A 24,539-nucleotide genomic window follows, 5' to 3' on the forward strand; every position below is an offset into this window, starting at 1 on the left:
TTTCGCGCTTCATCATCTTCACAAACAACGCATAGAATTCATCTTCTATTCATTCGTTCTCGATTGCTTCTCCAGCTTCTTCCACACCCATCACCATGGCTCAGGTCCTTCATCCTACCCTTTATTTTCCTTCCTTTATTTTTCTTCTAGTTCATGCTCTCGCCGCCTGGTTTTGTTCATCACTTTTCTTGGGCGTGATCATGATAATTCAATTTTGGGTCCTTCTATTTCTTCATGTCTTTGTTTCTAATCTATAATTCTATTCCATGTACGAGTTTCTCTTATTGTTCTGAATGTTTTTGCTGAATTGGGGTGTGCTTCTGAGCTGATTTATCAGGAATCAGGATTCCTTGAACTGGAGTTTGATACCATTTTGGGAATGAAATTTGAATTAGGGGTTGTGGGAAATTCATGGGTCGTGTTTTAGGTTTTGAAATAGCTTAGAAGGATCAAGGTATCCTGATATGGGTGTTTTTACAAAGTTGTTGAACAGGGCAGTTTTCAGCCGTGGCTTGGGGGATTAAAGTGCTTTAACTGATGGGTTATGCTTTCAGTTCTCCTGAACCACTGGGAGCTCTTTGAATGGCTTAGAATATTTTTTATGATCTCTAAAGTTAATCACAATGCACTAGTATCATTAGCTCGATTTTAGTTAAAAGTTTTTGGGCTTGATTTCATCTTTTAGATATTCCTTTTGAATATGAACCCATAATCCTGGTTCTCGTGGTTTATGTGGACCTCTCAATTCTTATTCTTATCCGTACATCACATATATGACCATTAAAGTGTGAAGCAACAAAGGGTTATTGTGTTATGCTTTACGATCGCACTACTTCTATTTTTGCCTTTGTTTCCTCTTCTTAAAATGATTTCAATGTTTTCGAGTTTTAAAGTAATTTTGAATGTTTTTGTTTTGTGTTTGCGTTGGTTAGGGGGTAGTGTTCTCCCCTTTTCATTATATATTGACCTAAAATTTTCGCTGTGTGGGTGTAGACTGTTGTCCTCAAAGTTGGCATGTCATGTCAAGGATGTGCTGGTGCAGTGAGAAGAGTTTTAGACAAAATGGAAGGTATACTTTGCTTCCACCATGAACTCTTTTCTGCTTCTTCTTCTTTAAATTAACTTTCCACTTTTCCAGTGTAAATTATTTCTTTCTTCTATTTGATTCCCATCTCAAGTGGATTTATGACTATCATGCATACCGTGCTCTAGACACTTGAGTTTCTGCAATTTCTATCGTTCAACTAGTTATCATTTATCTTCGCCAACAATTTTTGGTTTCAAGTGGCTGTTGTGTGTTTCCTTAATTCTGAAACTTCCTGTAGTTTCTATCCTTTCCTCTTTCCCCCTGTTCTCTCTATTCTATTGCTCAATTTGACATCTTGCTTTACCTCACTTGAGGAATTATGACATGTTACCAGAAATTTCAAGGTTTAGCATCCCAACTTCTTGCCAATTTAATGTTCTCTTGAACTTGTTTTGCTTTATTTGTTGCTCCACCCGTAGCCCGGAAGATATGCTTTTTTCTTACTCATTACTTGATCTATTACAACAGATTTTTATCTAACCAGTTCATTCTTATTGGCTCAATCATTTTGGTTCTCTTGGTAGAAGAGTGTGATAGAAGCGAATTTGCAGAGCTGACCTAATTTGGAATAAATGGCTCTATTGAGACTAGCTATTCCTTTTCATATGTCCCATTAATATTATAATGTTGTTATCTGCAGGTGTAGAATCTTATGACATTGATATGAAGGAACAGAAGGTGACAGTGAAAGGAAATGTGCAGCCAGAGGCAGTTATGCAGACTGTATCCAAAACCGGGAAGAAGACCGCCTTCTGGGAAGCCGAAGCACCGGTCCAGCCAGAAACCAAGCCAGCTGAAACTGCAGCACCGGCTGAGCCTGAAGCCAAGCCTGCTGCTGAAACTGCAGCACCAGCTGAAGCCAAGCCTGCTGCTGAAAATGAAGCGCCAGCTGAGCCCGAAAACAAGCCTTCTGAAACTGCAGTATCATCTGAGAATGAGAATAATAAGTCTTCTGAGACTGTTGTTGTTGCCTAAGAGAAAAACCAGTTGGTTTGGTTGGTTCAATTCCCATGTGGGAAGTAGTTGGCCTGTTGAATCAAATCAATACTTGTGGGAACTTAACAATTATTAATAACTGTATATCATGCCATTTGAAGAGTTTTTAATTTTATAGTGTGTTCTTATACTTTAATCTTAAGCTGTAATAACTTCTTGATTTCTATAATATTATGCGACTGCAGCAGCATAGTTTGCGTTTTTTAGACTCAACTTTTTCTGTCCTTAAATATTGCTTCCCTAGTTCCCTTTCTCTCCAAATTGTGTCCTTCTTAACTGTGGTTTTCCATTAGGAGATCATTTTATTATTTCTTAAAAATGAAAATGTGTTTTTATGGTGGAAGCCACATTGGCAACAACAGGTATTATTAAAGCATTAAATGGCAACGAGTTCACATGAAAAGAAAAAGGAAGAAAGAAAGAATAGGAACTCTCCAATAAATTATGGACTTACAGATTTGTTAAAAACAAAATATCTGAGATAGTATGAAAATTTAATTTGAGAAGTTGCTTTGAATGGAAATTCTGAAGGGAAATCCAACGTAATACGACAAATTAAAGTAATATTTATTTATTATCAACTAAGCCAACTAACACCCTTACTAAGCCAACTTACATGTAAATATAGGTATGAGTATCATACTATTAATAAGAGACATTGATTTCTCACTTCTTAAGCATTTTTTGACAGCATTAATATTCACCCATGTTACTTGATGATGCCTTAAATACAAAAAGAACTAAACCAACCATTCGTAGTTCTTAAATCTTATATTCCCCCATTAAATTTATAAGAAAAAAAAATAAAAAAATAAAAAAATTTACTACTCAATTTAGAGAATGCACGTCTATTTACAAAAATTTGTATATTATATCATCTCTTATATCAAATAACAAAATACTACCTTCCGTCCTAATTATAAAAGCTAATTGACTAATTTGAGGAGATTAAAAAAATAAGTTAAATTAGTTATTTGTAATAAATATGTATTGTCTTTCTTAAAATATTCTTGCTAATCGAGTGTATTGGCTAGAACTACTATTATTAGAAGGATTACCTTGGGAAAAATGTATAAATATGAGAGATAAAATGGATTGGGGTCTTATATTTAGAATCAAAATAAAAGTCAAACGAAATCTTATATTAAAGACTGGATGTAGTATTTTAGCACCTTATACTGTTGTTATAATATATATTTTGTGTATATCTAATGTTAACTATAACCATTAGAGAAGAAAAACTGCCAAAAAAAAGTGCAAGAAATGCGTGTCCATTAGGAAATTATAAAATAAATGTATACAATAAAAGTAAAAAAAAAAATAATATCACATACTTATTTATATCTTAACTTTTAAATTGTAAAATATTTATTAATTTTTTAAAATCATAGTTTTTTTTTTTGTCTTTCTATTAATTTAGTCGTCATTGAATTGTTCCAACGAATGATCCAATATTGAATCCAGAAGTAGCTAATGAAAATATTAAAAACAACGTATGGAGGTTGGGTTGCGAGTAGTGAATGGGAGAATCACATCGAAGAGGTCGCTGATACGTTACCAGGCTGCCTTCCCCATGCTATTGTCCTTACGTGACATTCTCCACACTCGTACCGGCCCTTCGGAAATTTCGTCACCAATCCCAAACCAACATTCCTAGTGCTAACAACATTTGGATTCCATTGTTCTTTTCTGGAATCAAACATGAAAAAGGGCTAATCTTGGTGTGCATTTTCCATGTTGTTCCTTTGGGGATTTCTCACGTAGCCCAGGTATGTTTGTTTGATCCCATTCGGCCTATTTCTTTCTCTTGGGTTATCCACACACTACCTTGCGATTGAATTTATCTCCAGTTTTGGTTAGTTAGTTTGTTCCTGTCAATTTCTCTTTTGGGATGTCTTGTTCCGGTAAATCTGCCTTTTTTCTTTTTTAATTTCTTCCACGTGGATCTTTTTATGGTGTTCGGTTCTGGATATAAATTTATGTGTGGGCAGTTCTTTTGGCCTTTTTCTTATCCCCTACTTTCACTGATAAACTTGGTCCCTGCTGAATTATTATACACTGTGCAGAAACTAAAGATAACCTTTATAGTTCTAGAGCTAATTATTAGTTTACTGTTATCATCTTAATACTACTTTTGTGTGCGGAAAAGGTTGCTTTTGTTTTTTGGCCGTGCTTAAGAAGAGTGTTTGCAGATTCCTAGAATATCAAAGTGCAAATGGAGAGGCGAAAAAGGAGAACTGCGACAGAGAATGGTGATGCTGGACAGGGAGAGGACTTGGTTCTAGCGACTTTGATCGGAAATGGAGAAGATCTTGGTCCTCTTGTCAGGCACGCCTTTGAAATGGGGCGTCCTGAGGGTCTTCTTCACCAATTGAAACATGTAGTGAAGAAGAAGGAGGCTGAAATAGAGGAGATGTGTAAGACACACTATGAGGACTTCATTATTGCAGTGGATGAGCTCAGAGGCGTGTTGGTTGATGCTGAAGAACTCAAGAGTGAGCTTCAGAGTGATAATTTCAAGTTACAGCAGGTTGGAAGTAGCATTCTTGTGAACCTTGAGGACCTTTTTGAATCTTATTCCGTCAAGCAGAATGTGATTGAAGCTATAAAGATGTCAAAGTATTGTATTCAGGTGTTGGAACTTTGCGTCAAGTGTAACAATCACATATCTAATGGCCAGTTTTATCCTGCACTGAAGACTGTGGATTTGCTTGAGAAGAATTATCTGCAGAATATCCCAGCAAAGGCTCTGAAGAAAGTGGTAGAACTGAGGATTCCTGTGATAAAATCTCACGTTGAGAAGAAAGTATGTAGCCAAGTCAATGAATGGTTGGTACATTTAAGGAGTTCTGCTAAAACTATTGGACAAACAGTGATCAGTCATGCTGCATCGGTTCGCCAAAAGGATGAAGAAATGCTGGAAAGACAAAGGAAGGCTGAGGAGAACTCTGGGTCAGAGGATCAAATTTATAGCTTGGAGGTTGAGGAAGCTGATGAGGATTCTGTTGTCAAGTTTGATCTCACGCCTCTTTATCGTGCTTGCCATATACACGATTGTCTAGGCCTTAGAGAGCAGTTTCGTGAATACTACTATAAGAATAGGTTGTTGCAATTGAATTCAGACCTGGAAATATCTTCAGCACAATCTTTTGTTGATTCACACCAGGCATATTTGGCTCAAATTGTAGGATACTTCATGGTAGAGGACAGAGTCCTAAGAACTGCAGGTGGACTATTAGTCCCAGATCAGGTTGAAACAATGTGGGAGACTGCTTCAGCGAAAATCACATCGGTTTTAGAGAAACAGTTCTCAATTATGCGTTCTGCTACACATCTTCTCTTGGTGAAGGATTATGTGACACTCCTGGTATCCACTCTGAGACAGTATGGATATGAAGTTGGTCCTCTTCTTGAGGTTCTTGATAGCAGCTGTGAGAAATATCATGGGATTCTTTTGGGAGAATGTCGAAAGCAAATTCTTGATCTCCTTGCCAACGACTCATATGATCAAATGGTTATAAAGAAAGTAAGTGACTATGAGAACAATGTTCTATCATTTAATCTTCAAACCACAGATATCATGCCGGCTTTTCCCTATGTTGCTCCTTTCTCCTCCATGGTACCTGATACTTGTCGAATAGTGAGATCCTACATTAAAGGCTCTGTTGATTACTTGTCTTATGGTATAAATGCCAGCTTATTTGATGCTGCTAGGAAATATTTGGACAGGTTCTTGATTGATGTATTGAATGAAATATTGCTTGATACTATTAACAGTGGCAATATCAGTGTGTCTCAAGCAATGCAGATAGCTGCAAACATAGCTGCTCTTGAAAGAGCTTGTGATTTCTTCCTTAGACACGTGGCATATCTATGTGGAATCCCAGTTCGCAGTTTGAAACCTCAGATTGCTTTAACTGCAAAAGTGGTGCTCAAGACTTCAAGGGATGCAGCTTATCTTGCTCTATTGAGTTTGGTCATTTCAAAGATAGATGAATATATGGCTCTGATGGAGAAAATAAATTGGACTTCAGAAGAAATAAAGCAGAATGGTAATGACTATGTGAATGAAGTGATATATTATCTTGACTCTCTTATGTCTACAGCACAACAGATGCTACCATTGGATGCTATGTACAAAGTTGGGAGTGAAGCACTTGAGCATATTTCTAACTCTATGGTGGCTGCTTTCCTCAGTGATAGTGTCAAGAGATTTAATGAAACTGCTGTAATAAGCATCAACAATGATGTTAAAATGTTAGAGGCTTTTGCTGATGAGAGGTTTCATGCTTCTGGGTTGAGTGAGATTTACAAAGATGGGAGTTTCAAGGGATGTTTGGTAGAAGCAAGACAACTGTTGAATCTTTTGTTGAGTAGCCAGCCTGAGAACTTCATGAATCCTGTGATAAGAGAGAGAAACTACTATGCCTTGGATCACAAGAGAGTCTCTCTGATTTGTGACAAGTTTAGGGATTCTCCTGATGGGATATTCGGAAGCCTTTCGAATAAAAACACGAAAACAAGCGCGAGAAAGAGATCCATGGACACACTCAAGAAGAGACTGAAGGATTACAATTGATTGTATACTAGACTCGGTGAACAATTCTTTTATTTAAAAGTAGAACACAATGCTTGTAGTGTACTACTTCCCTCCTAGATTTTATACTGATTAATATTACTTTGTTTTGCACAATAAGTGCCTGGATTAAGACACTGTGCTCTGTGCTGGAATATGCTGAGTGATCGCCACTATAATTGACCTCTAAATCTAGTGATCTAGGGAGGTGTTTGGATGGAAACCAAACTATGATTTTAAAAGTGTTTTTACAGTTTACGAAGTAAATATGTAGAGGAGGTTACCTCGTTTTGCAAAAAAGTGCTTTTTAAAAGTGCTTTTGAGAGTTACCAAACATCCCTTAAAATTAAGTTTGTTTTTGGACGTCAGGTTTTTCATCTCATTTCTAATAGTTTCTCTCAATAATTTAATTTGCACTAGAACAATTTCGTTATTCACTGGCTACATTCATAGATAAGTGTGGCATCACATCATTAATTCAGAGACCACATCTCATTTTGTGAGCATGTTTTATTCATGATATCTCTTGAAATTAAAATTCTCCCCATTGCCATATGAAGCATGATGCTACTTAGAGTCTCAAGAACATTATCCCTTGGATGAAACCTGTTAAATCAAAATTTCACTTCGTCTCGATTATTTATAAATGCTTCAACATGCGTGTTTATCTTCTGATAAAATTATATACTCATCATTAATATAAAATATAAAATCTATAAGAAATGGAACTAGCCATAAGCCATCAACCGTATGATTTATTCCAGTAATTATGCAATGTACAGGAAATCGTGTCAGGCTCCATGTTATATTATGATTACATTGTAAATGGCAGTGAATTGAGTTAGGAAGCTTCTGGTCCTCCTAAAGCTATTAGCAAATGGCACCTATTTTTGGTCCACTAGAAAGTTTTCATTTTAAAGAAAAACAATTTTAGGTTTGGGCGGATCGAAAATGGAAATAGTTGGGAAACAACTTTGTACAATGATCAATTTGATCTTTCTTTCTTCCTCTCTCTTTTTCTCCAACCACTTCTCGAAATTGGAATCCTATGCTTCTTTTGATTTTGAATTGCATGTATAGCTCTAAGGATTCTTCTTTTCCCTTTTAGGCTCATTGAATTATATAAATTGCTTAAGTAAAAAAAATCAAATTACTTTACTTATCTTATGAAAACTCCTCAAGTTCCAAAAATATGTGTTGCTTTCACCATTTCTCCTCCTATTGGGTTTGAACTATCAAAGCGATTTTTTAAAAATCTCTTTTAAAATGAAACCTTGTATATTAAATATAGGCAATTTTGGTTTTAAAATTTTTTTTTGTTACAATAAAAATTTAGGTGAATTGGATTCCGAAGACTTACTAAAACCGGTTATGCCTCCAAGCTTAAAGAGATGCTTATAAATCACTTACTAACAAATTTCTTACATTAACAACAAAATTTGAATTCACAGCTTTATGGGTTATAAACCAGCGTCTTGCCAACTGTTTAAACTTTTAATATCGTGTAAGAACTTATTACCTCTATGCCAAAGGAACGTCAAAACGTAGCTTCCATTGATCTAGGAGGCCAGACATTACGTGAGTGAAATTGAACAGTATCCCTGTAACCCACAACAGAACCCAATTAAGCCCAAAATATGAGGATGCAGCTTTTATGAAGTGGCCCCCATTGTGGACCCCTCACGCTTTGTGGGGTCCTTCACCGTGAGGCTGCTGCAGCAACAATGGGCTTCGTAGGGAACTCAAAGCCGAGGTTAGCTCCTGCTCAAGCCTTTTGACGGGTGTGATCCCGTTGCAACATCTCGTATTAAATGAGATTTTGAGAGAGTAAAAAAATATAAAAAAATCACACTTAAGCATTAAAATTAATAAATAAGCACTAATTCTGCAAGTAACTTATATAATGAAGCGAAAAATTCTTTTAGAAATAATTTATATTGTGGATTGAAAGGAGTAGCTTTTTCCAATTCAAAAAATTTTCCAGAAAAATTCTGCCTACTTTCATGTTCTCCGTCTGACGTGATCTCCTCAAATTTTGTTTTTCCCGTAGCTTTTCTGCCTATCACAAACTAAGGTAACACCGGTGATAATTTGGCCAATCCTGAACAACTTAACAAAGTGTGATCAAGAAATGAAAACGTGGTCGGAGTCCATTCTTGGTGAAAAGCTAGATTAGTAGGTTGAACCAAACGATAAGGGGTGGCAAACATGCTTGCTATCAGCTTCTTCAGTAACAACAAAATATGTGGAGGAACTGTCTTAAAAGATCAAATCATTCAGAGCTAAACTGTAATAACATATTCATGTTTGTTCCCCCAATGAATAGAACTTGATAACAAACATCTAAAAGATACACTTTTTTGTCCCCAGGTAAAGAGATAAGCGTAATTTTCCACTATACTCTGTCCAACTCAGTACTGTGTTTGTCCAGCTGATCTTTTAACTCGTTTCTCCACCCCTGAACTAGATTCTCTTGCTTTCTAATCAGCTCCGTTTTTCTCTGAAGTTCCTCTTCCATCACAGCAATCTCCTGCTTTAGACAAGATATCACAAAACTTTCAAGTTTGGATGCCAATGTATAAGGATCTCAATAACTTGCTGAAGTACGAGCACTTTGCACAATGCCTATTTCTGTGTACTAGATACCTTTCTAAGCATTTCAGCTTTTGACGGTTGACTCTCACGCAGCAGGCTGATAAAATAAAGTTGAAGCTTCTTGGCAGCCTCCATAAAATCTCTGGCATGCCTCTCTACGTCAACTGCAAACAATGTCCAAAGGAAAAAGAATCAAATAGGTTAGATGGCGAGCACACTATGCTAGGATGCATTATGAGCAAAGCACGTTTTGATGAATGTAAAGAGAGGTAAATGAAGGCCACAAAGAAGACCCAAAGCAGGGCATTTAGATGAATGATATATCTAAATAGTTGTTTGTCAATAAATCACAATCATTATGCAATCTCTGTAGCCGACTACATCCTGTGAAATAAGACTTGTTGTTGTATATAGGACCCTACAAGATATCTGACACAAGAAACAAGGGCCCCGGCAAACCATTCAGTGTTTAAAAAAAAAAAAAATTACATCCTGCCCTTGTGTGGGTATTCACTGCACAGGGAACATTTCATATGGTGGTTGCTTTTGAAACTCCCCTGATGCAGTATTTGCAACAAGACCACTACTTGTGACTACGTTGCCTTTAGTGAAGCTAAGAGTACAGACTCATAAACTCTCTCTCAGCCAAAGCATATATAAGAAAGTATTTAAATGAAAACGTGGCCCATTAACAATCCTCACAATTTCTCGACTTAACTAGCATTAGCTTAACAGGGTCAACTTAATTAGTATAATTAGAAGAGAGTCAATTTAATTACTTCACAAACAAATTGAAATGGTTATTTCTGTATGGTACATGTGACAACTTAGCCATTGCTAGCCTGCTAGCAACCCAATTTATTATTGAAAACGATGTGAAAGAAAACATCCGATGAATTAGAATACCAAGGGAATTATTTAAACTTTGAAAGTCATTAGCCTAACTTCCTACTTGAGACATCAGAATGAAGAATTTCACATAGTTGGGCTGTTAACACTGAGTGAAAATGGTACAATCCTGATAACAAGCAGAAAATTACTCACTTTGATGTGAAGGGTGGGGAGAGCGGTCTATTGCTTGAAGTTCTCTAGCAGGCAAGCAAGGAAGCAAAGCAGCCTCCAAAGCCATCACGCAAGCAACCATATCATCCCTCGAAGGAGGCGAAGAGGGCAATGGAGGATCAACTGGGTGCTGCAGCTCCACTACTTGTCTATCACCCATATATGCCTGTCAACCTGAATTTTTAACAAAAAACACGAAGAGCCCGATAAATGACAAAGAAAGTTAGTGAAATGCTTCTACAAATTCAATCAAGAACCACCTCCCCAACAACAAAAGCTAATCGAAAGATAAAGGTTTGTGCAACACAAAAATTTCCGGTAGAAAATCTTAAAATGCCAAAAAAAAAGAAGAAGAACTAGATATCAACGGAAGTTGAAGGGAAAGAGAGGAGAGATTTAACTGCGGACGAAATCGTCTTCTTGGTTCGTTCCTAATTCCTACTCTCTGGATCACTCGCTGCGTTTCTTCTCTGCTCCTTCGCAGCCCACTCCTCTGTCTTCTGTATTGCTTATAGAAATTTGCAGATTCGCTTGCATCCGGCGTTTTTCTCTGAAGGGTTTGGCGCTCGTGCTCGTGAAAACGCAACGCAGAAGATCCCGCGTTTTGGCAGAGGATCAGTCTTTTTGCTTGGTAGTACTAAGTAGTAGTTATCTTTTCCTGGGGAAAAAAAAAAGGGGAGAAAGTCAGGCATTTTTATTTTTATTACAAACCTATAAACAGTAAAAGATTTTATATTATAAATCATTTATGTCAAAAACGATTTTAATTTATAAAGACAGCACTCCTGTTAAAAGCAAAAAATTTATTTATGCTAAGAACGGTTTTGTTTTCACTTTAATTTCTTCCTACGTCATATCATTTTATCACTTTTGACAATTATATTTTTAAGCAAAAAAAGTGAGATCATTCATACTGAATGATGTCACTTTTTGACATTTATAGTGAATAGCATGAGAGGTATTAACAAATTTGTTATTTAACTTATATATTAAAAATAAAAAATAGTAATATTTTTTTATCATTTTTGCAAGATCAAGTTAAATTACTAATAGAAAATTTCAGGCAATGTATAATTAACAAAGAACATTTTTTGTACAAAAAAACAATTTTAAGATTAATTTAGTGTTAACACAATTTTTGGTTCCTCATATTTATTCTCATTTTGATTTTGGTTCTTTAAATTTCAAACTATAAGTATTAGTTTTTTAAGGGGTAAAATGATCCAGGCTTTTATTAAATTATTGGGACCAGTGTTTTAGATAGAATGAAACTTGAAGAATCAAAATCTATAGATTGAAACTCGAGGAACTAAAACCAAACTAATGACAAACTCAAGAGGTTAAAAAATATGTTAACCCCTTAATTTATACTAGCTCTAATTCTTAATATAAAACATAGTTAGCTAATTTGAAAAAATTAAAAAGAGTTTAAAAAATTACTTAATTGTAGTACATGTTACATGACATTTTTTTTAAATATTCATGTGTATCATTTGATTATGTATTAATTTATAAGTTGCGTCAAATGGTCAAAGTTGAGGATATTACATTATTTAATTTAATAGGATTGGGACCAAATTATTCTTCCGCCCAGTTACAGTATGGCGCAATTATGCTTTATTATAATTATTACTTTTCATTGCCTTCCCCTATATGTGTGTGTATATATAAAGAATTGCTAAAATCATTTCTGTAAGATTAAATTGAATTACTAGAAAAATTCAGTGCAGTGTATAGTTAACAAAAATTGAATATGCATTTGTAAAGGGATTTGAGTGAGCAGAAGAAAAATAATTTTTGATTCTCATGCCATTAAATTGGGAAAGTGAGGAAAAAAAACTGAAATTATTGCTGGCATGAGTAATTTCACTTTTTTAATTAAAAACATAAAATTGTCACAATGATGAAGTGATATAATAGAAGGAGAGATTAAATTAAAAGTAAAATCATTATTGATAAGAAAGATTTTTTTATAAAATTAAAATTTTTCTAGGTGTGAATAATTTTCAATGTAGTATTTTGATAAATAGTTTTCACCCTATAGTATTTAGGTAAAAAAATTTTTTTACTGTTTATAGGGTTTTGATAAAAATGTGTAGAAAATCATTATGAGGTCAATAAAATAATATGACCACCAAAGACCTTTTAGCTTTTTTTTTAAAAGAAATATTAACATTTTTAATTAGATATTTCATAGTGTTTTTTTAATAATCGATATTTCTTTTTACTAATGCATTTTTCTTAAATAAGATCCAGAACTTAATAATTGCTTTAGTTAGGCTAGCACCCAGCCACGCCCAAATTTAGCTAAATAATGTTAGAAATTTGAGTTAAAAAATAAATAAATAGTATTAGAGACCAAATAATTATATACAAATTATTTTTCTAGCCCAAAAATATCCTTTAAAATCATATACATAAATTAAAAAAATACCAAATATAAATCGTGGCAAAATTTAATGGTATTTTATTGAAATAACTCAAGTTTAGGGGTATCATATGTGGCATTCTTGGAGGGGGGAATTTATGAAAGTAATTTTGTTTGTTGTAATTGTTATTGCCAGCTTAATATTTTTTTTGTCGCTCTTATGACGTCAGAAGAGTTTGAAATCCTGATTACTATTTTCACCCAATTTTATACTCTCATCACTCAGTCTATTGTTCACTTGAATTTTAAAGCTATTATTATATATATGCTATTAACTTTAATTGTCAATATAAGAATTAAATAATTAACTTATAAAAATTAATAGAATTAGTTAAGATAGCTATGTATAAAAAATGTGTATTTATTTTCATAAATTATATTATTTAATTATTTGTAACTGATATAGATAGTTTAAAAAAATTATAAATTTTATAAACAAAATAAACTAAATTTTTATATTTATAATCAAAATAAATTTTTTGATTAACTTTTATTGGAAAAAATGGAGGGGACATTAGGCAATTTCTAGCCTCTCTAATCTCTCCGCTTCCTCTAAAAGTGACATTTCTTTTCTTTGTTTGTTCCCCCCATTTTTGGGGAAGAGAGAAAGATTGTTTCCCATGTTGACCAAAATACCCATGCTTATTTTTGAAAATCCAACTAGATAAACCATATTTTGCATGGCGCGTCCGTGTCGTGTTGCCTCGCAACATCTCACTCCGCTCAATTTCCATATAAACTTTCTCAGCTTTATTTTGTTTCTTTTTCGCTTTTTCTTTTTCGTTTTTGCTATAAATCAAAAGAAACCAAGCATCAGCCATTTATATTATTTCTTTGGATATCCGTTTCTTCTCAGAACTCTTTTTAAATGTGATTTTATAAAACATGTTGTTCGGCTTGGATATTGAATTATTATTGTTTGTCCTATTGCATTTATTTTTATAATTAAATTGATTTTTATGTAATGGAAAAATAAAAGTTCTGTTTTCATACTTTAAATTATCTCATGCTAGAAATATTATGTTTGTGCTAGCTAAATCATCCACTGAAAAGTTTCACAAAAAGTGACAAATAATTAAAATGACACTGTTTTATATTTTCAAATTCTCTTGTTATAAATTTTGGGATGTGATTATTTATGTACAGAAAGATAGTATTCTCTCCCATCTACTTTATCATATCATTTTTCAAAAATTTATTTAATGTAATTTTAAAATAATTATTTTTGTTCAAAATTTTATTATTTATAAAATCCAAAGAAAATTTTGTAAAATTTTTAAATTGATTAGTTTAAAAAAGTAAATATCCTTTACAATTCCATAATAAAATTCTGCTCAACATATTCTCCCACGAAAATATAAAAAAAAAAGTATTACAACGAGGTCTAAAAAAATAATTATTAAGAAATTTTAATAGCAACTTAGGACGAATTCTAAAAATAAAAAAATATTTATATATAAATCCCTGGGCTCTGACGTGCTGCATCCTCCTCAAGGCTAAATCGGTCTTTTCATAACCCCAATTTCGCTCTTACGTGTCCTAAAATATCATCGGCCTCCCTCTCTCCCTCTATGCTTTTTAGCCCTGAAGCGCAAAAAGCTTTTCGCAGCCATCGACCTGTTTGGGAATTTAACCAAATCTTGTCCGTTCATTCATTTATCCAACGGATCTTATTAGTCGGTGAGTGGTTACCCCCCATCTTCCTCAGTGGTTTTAAAATCATAAACCCTAGCCGATACTCTTCCACTCTTCTCTCTCTTTGCGGCCACAGCTCCTTCGATCCTCTATTCTCTCTCCTCATCCCAAGCAGATCTCACTATGCGATTCGCTTCTTCTTTCGATTCTGAACCTATCTTACTGTTTTTCCTCTATTTTCTTGGAAGTCTTTGATTTATATCTGACTCGATCCTTGTGTTACTTTTCCGGGGAAGATTCTGATATTCGCTGCCATGGCGGCTCTTCTCTGTCACTATATATTAATAACTCTCTGCGCTTAGCCCATACGGTTTGTTCGGGTCAAATTTCGGGTCCGATTTATTTTGGAACAGTTGGTCTGTGGGTTGATTTTCCGTTGTTTTCAGTGTATGTGAGACAATTAGGCGCTGGGGAATCCGCCGGGTTCGATTTTTGTCCTGTGTTCTTCACTGTGAGTCAACTCAGCTTCGACTCGGTGACCCAGAAGCCTAGGTAAGATCGAGTCTCGAGTTGTGTCTTTTGGAAACCGTACGGCAATGCCGGCGGTTGGGATGAGACGAACCACGAGGGTGTTTGGAGTCGTCAAGGGAGCTGACTCTGCCAGGGTCTTGAGGTCCGGGAGGTGCCTTTGGCCGGAATCCGATGAGGGGAAGATCAGGAGGGGTAACGATGCGGATGAGTGGCTGAAGCCGGTCAAGACTCCTGGGAAAGGCGACGCGTGGCCTCGTGGAGTTGTTAAAAGAAGGCAAGAAGTCGCACTTATAGGAAAACATGCAGACTCTGGTGCGAAGAAGACGAAGTCAGTGAAAGAAGGGAGATCTTTACGCGACAGAAATGTCCCCAGTAAAATGTGTCGTCTTGTATATAGTAGAAAAAGGAAGATACCTGTCGCCGAAAGTTCAGACTTTTCAGCTGACGGAGGGGCCAAGCAAAGTCTGAAAGATAATAAGAGGTGGGGCTTGCATTTTTCTCGTCGGCAACGAAGGAAGCTCAGTGAAGAGAATCAGAGTGTGCTTTGTTGTTGTGAGGCCTTCTTGTGACAACAGTTATTGGCTTTCGTCTTTCCTGGCTCTGGTGTTAGGTACATTCGGCGGGTTGGGTTGACATTTAAGGATCTCTCGGCCTTTATTCTTGTTGAGCCCTTATGTGGTGCCTATGCATCCCATGGTATACAATTCCTACAGGTAATTTTTCCCGAGCTTTGCTTGATGATCTGATTTATGTTACATCTGTACTAATGCAATTTCATCGGCCAAACAAAATTTTTGCCATCTTGCAAATGTGGTGTTTTGGGTAAGCCAATTTCATGGCTTTTTTTACTCGAATGAATTGGATGGAACACGTAATCAAAATATTGAAGTTTTGCTTAGTTATTTATTGTCCGGAGGGTGGCACTTTATCTTTTCTTTTTTTAATTCTTGTTTTTCTCTGCTTCAGGGACCGCCTACTACGAAAATTGGAATATGCAAATTTTTTGGGATCACAGGATTTGACCCCTTGTTCAGTGTGGATTTCTCTGCCGTCCCCCTTTCTTTCACGCACTTGCATTCTGCAATGCTTTCGAGATCTTTTTTTAGGTCATTTTTACTTGTAAATAATTTAATTAGTGTGCATAGTGACGATGAGATGGATAGCGATTGCCAAGAATTTGAGAGTGAACAGCAGCATTCATGCCATTCTGTCAAGAGAGCACCTGCTGGGAGCGTAGCGATCACTTCTGATGGCGTTGAAATCAAGGACAATTTGTTGTTACACGCACCTGCTAGGGGTTCCAGAATAGCTGGCCGAAATGGACAATACAGAAATATTTCAAATTCTAGAGGAATTCAGAGGAGGAGAAGTTCTCTTAGGAAAAGGAAAGCTCGAAATCCTTCGCTGTTGGGTGTGCACAAAACTCATGCGGCGTTGGCTTCTGATTTAGGGGATGGCAGGAAAAACAACACTCCTTTGACTCGGGTAGCTTCAAGGAGGAAGCTAAGAAGTTTGGTTCACAGCTATTCCCCTGGAAGCGTTAAAGAGACTAGTTCTTCCATGGTTGATTCTATTGAAGACCTGGATTCCTCTCTATGTTCTGCTAATCTATTAGTCACGGAGTCAGACAAATGTTACAGGGTAGAGGGAGTAGTAGTTACTCTTGAAATGTCAACTTCCAAAGACTGGCTTCTCACTGTAAGGAAAGATGGTTTGGCAAGATGCACTTTCAGGGCAGAAAAAGTTATGAGACCCAGCTCTTCCAATCGGTTCACCCATGTGATAATGTTTTCATTGGACAATGGTTGGAAGCTAGAGTTTGATAGGCGACAGGACTGGGTTATTTTTAAAAATCTTTATAAAGAGTGCTCTGATCGCAATATTTTAGCTCCTGTTGCCAAATTCATTCCAGTACCAGGTGTGCGTGAAGTCTCTGGCTATGCAGACAGTAATAGTATTACCTTTCACAGACCAGATAACTATATTTCAATGAATGATGGTGATGAGTTATCTAGAGCTTTGGCCAAGAGGACTGCAATATATGACATGGACTCTGAAGATGAGGAATGGCTGAAAAAGCTCAATAATGAGTCTCAAGAGCACGTCTCTGAGGATGATTTTGAGCTAATGATTGATGCTTTAGAGAAGGCTTATTATTGTAATCCTGATGATTTTTCTGATGAGAAATTGCCTGCCAATCTTTTTCGGGATCTGGGTACCAATGGAGTTTTGGAAGCTGTACATAGTTATTGGATGAAAAAACGGAAGCAAAAACGTTCATTGCTGCTTAGGGTTTTCCAGGTAAAATTGCCTTGTGTTTCAGATGATGTATTCCTTGCAGAGAGTATATCCGTGATGGTTTTATGGTATCTATCGCATTGTAGATGTTATTGTTGCCATCTCGTTTTGTCAGCAGTGGTGGGAAAAATTTAGGGCCTGTGCAAATTAAGGATTATTATTTGTATTTTCACATCAGCATAGAAAATTTGCTTACATGGACAAGTATTATTGTATATGTAATTACATCCTGGAGCCTGTGTCTCTGAACTGTGATTTGAGGCTGTAGGTATTATGTTTCTTGTTTCTGTGTCAGTTGAAGGTTTTCATACCCCTTTTTTTTTTAATATTTAAATTTTTTTGGGATGATATCACTTTAGCCGATGCAACCGTTCTATGTAAATTTGTTTGATACATCAGTGCATTTGTTATGGTGTGCCTGAAGCCTGTTCTGCTGGGAAGGGGAAACTCAAGCCAGTGATTTTGATTATGCCTCAATAGTTCACTTTAGAACAACCTAAGGATTATATAATCTAACAAGAGTTGACGGGAAGTTAAGAGGGGAAAATGTTGTGAGAATTACAAACCTAAGAAAGGAAGACAAAGGACAACTTTCTTTTTGGGTAAGATACAACTTATGTGTAGTTTGATCCTTAATTAATTTGTTCCTTATAGTGTTCAAGTTCAACCCTTTTCTGGTATGTGTTGCTACGAAGTTGGCATCTTGTATCCAGACATTTATAGAAACAATGACCTCAATGCTAAAAATGGAGAAATTTTATAGTCAAAAGTTTTTCACTGTATCTCAGAAATTGAGTGTCCAGATGCTTTTACTTAGCGAAATATAATTTCATAACTAAAACCGTTAAATGACAGTTCATGTGCTTACCACTGTTATGTGAGGGTTGAACAACACACTTAAAACCATGAGAGCGGAAACAAGTTCTAGGCTAAAGAATGATTTTTTTTTTTTTTTTGGTTGGGTGAAAGCTCCACTGCATGGTGCTGTACATTTTAAGCGCACTGGGTCTTTGGTACAGTTTGGTTATTTACTGATAGGTTTCTACTGAGTCAATTGGAAAATTGGTTCTACAGAAGTTGCTTTTCTCCTCACTTCCTCTTTCGTCTTAGTTATTGATCGTATTTTAAAGTTGGAACCCTGATTGTAAATGGTGTTTTAAACTGCTCTTCTACTTCATTATCTGATTTGGCTGGATAATGTCTTGCGGACAGGGTCATCAAACAAAGAAAGCCCCGCTTATACCAAAGCCTTTGCTAAGGAAGAGGAGGTCATTTAAGAGACAACCAAGTCAATTTGGTAGAGGCAAACAACCAAGTGTGCTGCAAGGTATTTAATACGTTTCAAGCTATAAGATGGACTGAGGGTTGTTTCTGTCACTGGTTGACTGATGTTGAATTATCGTCTTTAGATGTGCTGTTATTGGACCACACTGGTCTAGAAATTGTCTTGTTTCCTCCCCTTACAGTATGATTGATGTTGAATTTTTATAACGTAAATTTTTGTTTACGCTGAGATATAAAACATTGTTGTCTGACCCGAACATACCCTTTGCAGCTGCAAAGGCTGTTTGATTGCATGTCTTGTTTGGTTGGCTGTTTGAACGTTTTATTTTTATGCATTTCTATTTTTTGAGCCTACCATGCGTATATTGTTTGGTGTTGGGATATGATCTTGTTCCCATCTTGTGGTTTTACCTGACTAGCATTTACATTGCAGGCATCTATTTGTCATAAACCTATGTCTCATCTTCTCTATCCATTTACAGCAATTGCAGCTGAACAAGATGCTTTGGAAGAAAAGAATGCCATGCTCAGAGTTGAAGAGGCTAAGGCTTCTGCAGACAAATCCATGGAATTAGCAATACTGAAACGCAAAAGAGCCCAGATTCTCATGGAGAACGCTGATTTGGCAACTTACAAGGCCACAGTGTTAATTAGAATAGCCGAAGCAGCCCAAGTTGCAGAATCAACAGATGTCTCGGCCGGATACTTTCTTGATTGACGGGTAGAGGAATTGCTGATGGTAATTATTACAGTCAATTTTTATTACAGGAAATGTACACAGCAGATCTGTTGATGCTGGTTTTTTAATGTAATTTTGTATAGATTTTTATTGTATGTACATTCTGTATGAAGATATTGACCTCCCCAATCTTTTGTACAATTAGACTAAGATTAGATCTAAGTAGATTTAGAGAATGAATTCTAAGAAAATGCGAAAAAGAAAAGTATACAGGATTTTCAAAATTGATCTGTGACTTCTTTTTTGGCCTGAAGATCTGTGACTGAATGTCCTGCTTTTTGGAAAAATCTGATTCTTTTGATTCTCTTGTGACCTTTGTCTTAATTGTTCCTCAAGTCGGGCTTCGGTTTAGTTCATTGTTCCAGCTTCGGAGGGTTGGAGGAATATATGTATATCTTTTTTGGGTATAATATTTTCAAGTCAGGGTTTGAGATTGATTTCTATTGAATTAGAAACGTTGAGGATAAAGCCTCTGAACACGATTGTGAGAATTGAAGGAATTTGATGGGGAGAAAGACGTAGAGCTGGTAATGTTGGGCCTCCTCTAGTCTTAAGGGGGGCGGGCTAGAGTAAGCCTGTTTTAAGATCAGTTGGCTATACATATCATGGGAAGGGTTGGCGGGCCTCCACTAGTCTTTAGCGCCCGGGGCAAGAAAAGGCCTGTCTTGTGCTATTTCCAATTTTTTTATTTAAAATTTTAAATTAAATCATAAATTTAAATAGATTAAATTCAAACTGATTTTTTTATTTTCATAGATTGATATAATTAAATAAAAATATCAAAGTTATCTAATCACACAGTCATGTATCCTATTTTTGAAATATTATAATTTAATTATAAATATATATGATAAAAAATAAAATATAAGGTCATGTGTGATTGAAAAACTTGGTATAACGGGCATAAAAAAATTTGATGTGAGTATGGTCCTTAAATAAACACATGTATTTTGTATAATTATTCTATTAATATAAAAATAATAAATCAATAAAGAAAAAAATCATACCTTGAATAAGTTCCTCTCATAAAATAAGGTTGTGCTTCAATTGAGGGCAAAATAATAATTCTTTTATTACAATTAAAATAAAAAGTTGTAATTAAAAAAATAAAGAAAATTAGCCTCTGGCTGGCCAATACATGCTGAAAAAACTCATCTCAAAACAGGCTCACTTATTTTACTAACCAACCCATCCATTTACTAACCTTGTGGGCCGCAAAAATCAACCTTAAATGGCCTTTTTCTGGAGTCTTTAGAGATTTGTTTGGAATTAAGTCAAATGATAATGGGTCCGTTTGGAATAACTTATAAGTAGTTTTTTAATAGTAATTTACTAAATATGAGACAAGCATGTAATAAAAATTTTCTTACTTTACGTGAAACGTGCTTATAAAGAATTTCCACCATGATCCCAAACAAGCACAATACCGCCCTTGTATGTAAAAATAGATTCTCTTTGTTGCCGGCCACCAAAGAATTATGAAGAATTATTATGAGATCTCAAAAAAAAAAATCATTTAAAAATCTCAATAACAAGTGAATAGTTGAAACATTTTATTATTTTCTATTTTAGAACTTTTTATTACAAGCTGTTTAGTTGTCATGAAATTTTTTTGTTGGTGAATGTATTTATTGCAATTCTCCCAAGATTTATTGGGAAGAGAGTCATTTTGAGGGGGAAAAATACTTACGGTCCTAAATATAAGACTTTATACAGTATAAGGGTTTATATTTAAACCGGAGGAGTACTTCACTAAAATAGCAACAAAATTTTTAACAATAACAACTAGTATTTTAAAAAAGTTTGGCTTGAGTTTTCTATGTAAGGGGTGATTCTGATTTCAATTGCGACTCCACTTTAAGAAAATAATAACTTTAATTATATGAAATGACAACAAAAATTTTAACCACTAGTATTTTGACAAATTAAGTTTATATTTTAAGCCCTAATAAATTTTTTGTTATTTTATATAATTAAAATTATTATTCTTTAAATTAGCTATTGATGTCACAACTTAAACTTTAAACCCAAAACTTTATCCTAACAACCTGAGATATTTTTCTCAAAAATGAGAAGAAGAAAAAACTGCCAACATCTATCCGTAACACTCATGAACACAGACAAACGGGCAAATATTTTAAATACCCAACTATCCAAATTTTTTTTTAAATATCTAATTATTATATTATACGTATAACATCAAAAAAGTAGTTATTAGGCCAACGAAAGTCTTTCTATAAGTAAGCACGCGATGTGAGTAAGAATATTAAGTATCGATATAAAAATTGATTTAAGTAATTTATAAGTATTTTTATAAGAATTTTTTTTTTAAAACAAAAATATTGACTCTCTACGATCTAGCTCTCCCAAACTTCTTTAATACAAAAATATAATTATTGAATCATAATGCACACATATAAAAATAATTAATAATTTGTTTGGGGTGTCTCTTAAGGCAAAGCCCTCTCTTTCAACCCACGATTTCTCCAATTTGATCCACATTATGCCTAATGATGCCCAGCTAATATATACTAGCTCCGATCCTTAATATAAGAACTGATTGACTAATTTGAGTAGATCAAAAAAACTAGTTAAGTTAGGTATTTGTAATAAATAAATATTGTCTTTTCTAAAATATCCTTGTTAATTAAGTGAATTGACTAAAACATTATTATTACAAAGACTGTCTTAAAAAAAATAAATAAATATAAGAGACAAAATAGATTGGGATCTTATATTTAAAACCAAAATAAAAATCAAATGAGGTCTTATATTAAGAACCGGAAATAATATATACACGCAAATATATATATGTTCAAAGGATAATATATGATGAGTCATCATGTTTTTATATAATTTAATCATAATTAAATTAATTAAATAAAACTATGTACAGCTGTATGATTATGACAATCAAACCTCGCCTGTGACCATTTCATTTTTTTCCCCTTCTTTATTCTTTTTTATTTAATCTCTTACCCAGACGTCTTAATACTGTTTAATAATTTATCGAAATTGCTTAACTTCCTATTGAACAATGATTTAATTTGACAAATTTATGAAAGTACAGATGAATCGAATACTAATAAAATGTTTACAATCTATGGCCAAAAATCATTTGTTTCTAATAAACTGGGGAGAGAGTCATTATTTTCTTCAATATATGAAATTGATGTGACTTGTGAGTTTGTGGTCTTCGTTAGTTTTGGGGACAAACTTGAATTTCAGTTATATCAACATTATAACTAATTTTGACAATTTGTTGGCAAAGCAAAAAATCTCACACGTTCTTAATTGCCTTGACAAATATAGTTAAAAATAAGGGAACTATATGTGAAATTAATTCCCATTCCTTTCATAAGAGACCAACAAGATGAAAAATGTAAAGTTACTAGGATTAATAAATATGTTGAAAATACAAATTTATTTTAAAAAATGACCTTACTTAATAATTGATCTTATCAATGATACTTTTTTTTCGATAAGGGTATAAAATGAAAATTTTAATAAATACTCCAAACAAAATTTTTTTGTTTCTTATAAATATGATCAAGGGAAACCAAAAAAAAAATTCTCATATAGAAAATGACCAGAGGGAGTATATTATTGAAAACAATGATATTAATAAAATTATGGCATTATAACATAAAAATTAAAAAAAATTGTAGTACTATTTAGAACTCTTAAATACTATAATTATAAAGCGATGCAATAATTATTTCTCTAAAAATATTGATTTTTTTTAAATTTTTTGCTTATGTTCTAAAAGTCCATGATCAAGCTATACGCTTGTTAATTATAATGCAATTGTAATTATATTGTAATTAGAAAATTTTGATGCAAAAAATGTAGAGAATTAAATATGTATATTAAGATTGCTTGTAATTAAGAGACAAAAATAAGTTGTAATTAAATAAATAGAGAAAACGCTGGCAAAAATAAATAAATAAATAGAGGAAACGATATGGTTGGTGCCTCGCGGAGCACGAGGATGGGCGAATTTAATTAAAAGTTTTTTCCCCTATCCCCCGTCACGCGCGCGCGCGCGCGCCCACATTTTTTTCCCCTTATCCCACGTCACGCGCGCGCGCGCGCGCACACACACATTGTTTTCCCCTTATCCCACGTCACTCCAATCTGTCTTCTTTAAAAGGTAAAACTTGTATTTGTAGTCTTTTGTTTGGTAAATATTTTTAATATTTAATTTTATGGAGTGATTTTTTTATTATTTTAATTCTAGTATCGTTAATTTTATTTCAGAAAATGTCAGTATTAAAATTTTAAATATTGATAAAATATTTGTTGATATTGATATATTAAAATTAATTTTTAAGATAACAAATAATTAACACGAAGAATTGTCATTAAAAATTAATAATATTAGAATTAAAAGACTAAATATGTATTTTATTTTTTTAAAAAAATTGTAGTGTTTGCAAATTTTATGTGCGAATTTAAACTTATTTCATTTAGTAGAATAATCTAAAATTTTTATTTTTCATTGACCTGAATAATATTGTCGTACTAATGTCCACGCAGACAACGTTGTACTCACGAAAATTTGTGGCTATCAGTACTTTAATTGGGTACTCGATTTAAAATTTTAAACAAATCTCAGAATTTTTATCATTTTGGATGAAAAATATTATGTTATGAAAAGTACTTTTATTTGTTAGAAAATGCTCAAATCTGAATATAATTAGTAATAATAGGTGCTTGATTTTTTTTAAAATTAAAAAAAAATCCCTGTACAGTTCAAATTTCTTTGTTTATTATTGTCTGTATAATTTTTTTTTTCCTGTTTTTATCTTTTTAGGACCTGCAAGGCTACAACTATATTTGTGCGTGGCCCATTAAAATCTCAATTAGCACAATGACACTAATTTATTTATTTTTATTTATTTTTGCTATAACTCCGCACTCATGATTTTTTTATAGAATATTCAAACTTAGAACTTCATGCTTTTTTTTTTTTGTAAAAAGACGTTTGATGTGGTTATAATGACTTGATTTATGCTTTTTAACTTTTACATTTTTTTAAAACTAACTGAGATAACTTTAAAAACATAGGGATTAGTTAATTAATGAGTAAAGGCAACAATGATTACTTCCATGATTTAACTTCCTTAATTCGGTGCTTTCGCAGGAAGAAAGCATAAGTGCTTCCAAATGTAATTTCAGTCTTCAGTTTTATTTAGTTGTATTAAATTTTTTACGCCTCTAATTATATATAGATTTATATAAAAAAATCTAATTTAATTTTCAAGTACTAAATTCTACAATTTTGAGTCGATCCATGCAATATTCT

General features: G+C 33.9%; 4 protein-coding genes across 4 annotated transcripts; 3 read left to right on the forward strand and 1 right to left on the reverse strand.

The window, feature by feature from the left end:
- LOC114726009 (copper transport protein ATX1) lies at positions 1-2,210 on the forward strand. Its single transcript, XM_028912568.1, has 3 exons — positions 1-104; positions 994-1,069; positions 1,728-2,210. The coding sequence occupies exons 1-3, from the start codon at positions 96-98 to the stop codon at positions 2,060-2,062; spliced, it is 420 nt and encodes a 139-aa protein (XP_028768401.1). The 5' UTR covers positions 1-95; the 3' UTR covers positions 2,063-2,210.
- Positions 2,211-4,298: 2,088 nt separating this feature from the next.
- On the forward strand, positions 4,299-6,733 carry LOC114726023 (exocyst complex component SEC15A-like). The gene has a single exon (XM_028912594.1). It carries the CDS (start codon positions 4,299-4,301, stop codon positions 6,660-6,662), a length of 2,364 nt encoding a protein of 787 aa, XP_028768427.1. The 3' UTR covers positions 6,663-6,733.
- Positions 6,734-8,868: 2,135 nt separating this feature from the next.
- On the reverse strand, positions 8,869-10,476 carry LOC114726001 (mediator of RNA polymerase II transcription subunit 28). Its single transcript, XM_028912558.1, has 3 exons — positions 10,299-10,476; positions 9,306-9,418; positions 8,869-9,189 (listed from the first exon to the last, which is right to left on the reverse strand). Exons 1-3 carry the CDS (start codon positions 10,474-10,476, stop codon positions 9,055-9,057), a joined length of 426 nt encoding a protein of 141 aa, XP_028768391.1. The 3' UTR covers positions 8,869-9,054.
- Positions 10,477-14,370: 3,894 nt separating this feature from the next.
- Positions 14,371-19,484, forward strand: LOC114726002 (uncharacterized). The gene is made up of 5 exons (XM_028912559.1): positions 14,371-15,449; positions 15,486-15,623; positions 15,877-17,211; positions 18,421-18,535; positions 18,975-19,484. The coding sequence occupies exons 1-5, from the start codon at positions 14,976-14,978 to the stop codon at positions 19,208-19,210; spliced, it is 2,298 nt and encodes a 765-aa protein (XP_028768392.1). The 5' UTR covers positions 14,371-14,975; the 3' UTR covers positions 19,211-19,484.
- Positions 19,485-24,539: the final 5,055 nt, after the last annotated feature.

Source organism: Neltuma alba, unplaced genomic scaffold (assembly GCF_004799145.2).
Source record: "Neltuma alba isolate B1F8T4 unplaced genomic scaffold, ASM479914v2 tig00012322_pilon, whole genome shotgun sequence".
Taxonomy (NCBI): Eukaryota; Viridiplantae; Streptophyta; class Magnoliopsida; order Fabales; family Fabaceae; genus Neltuma; species Neltuma alba.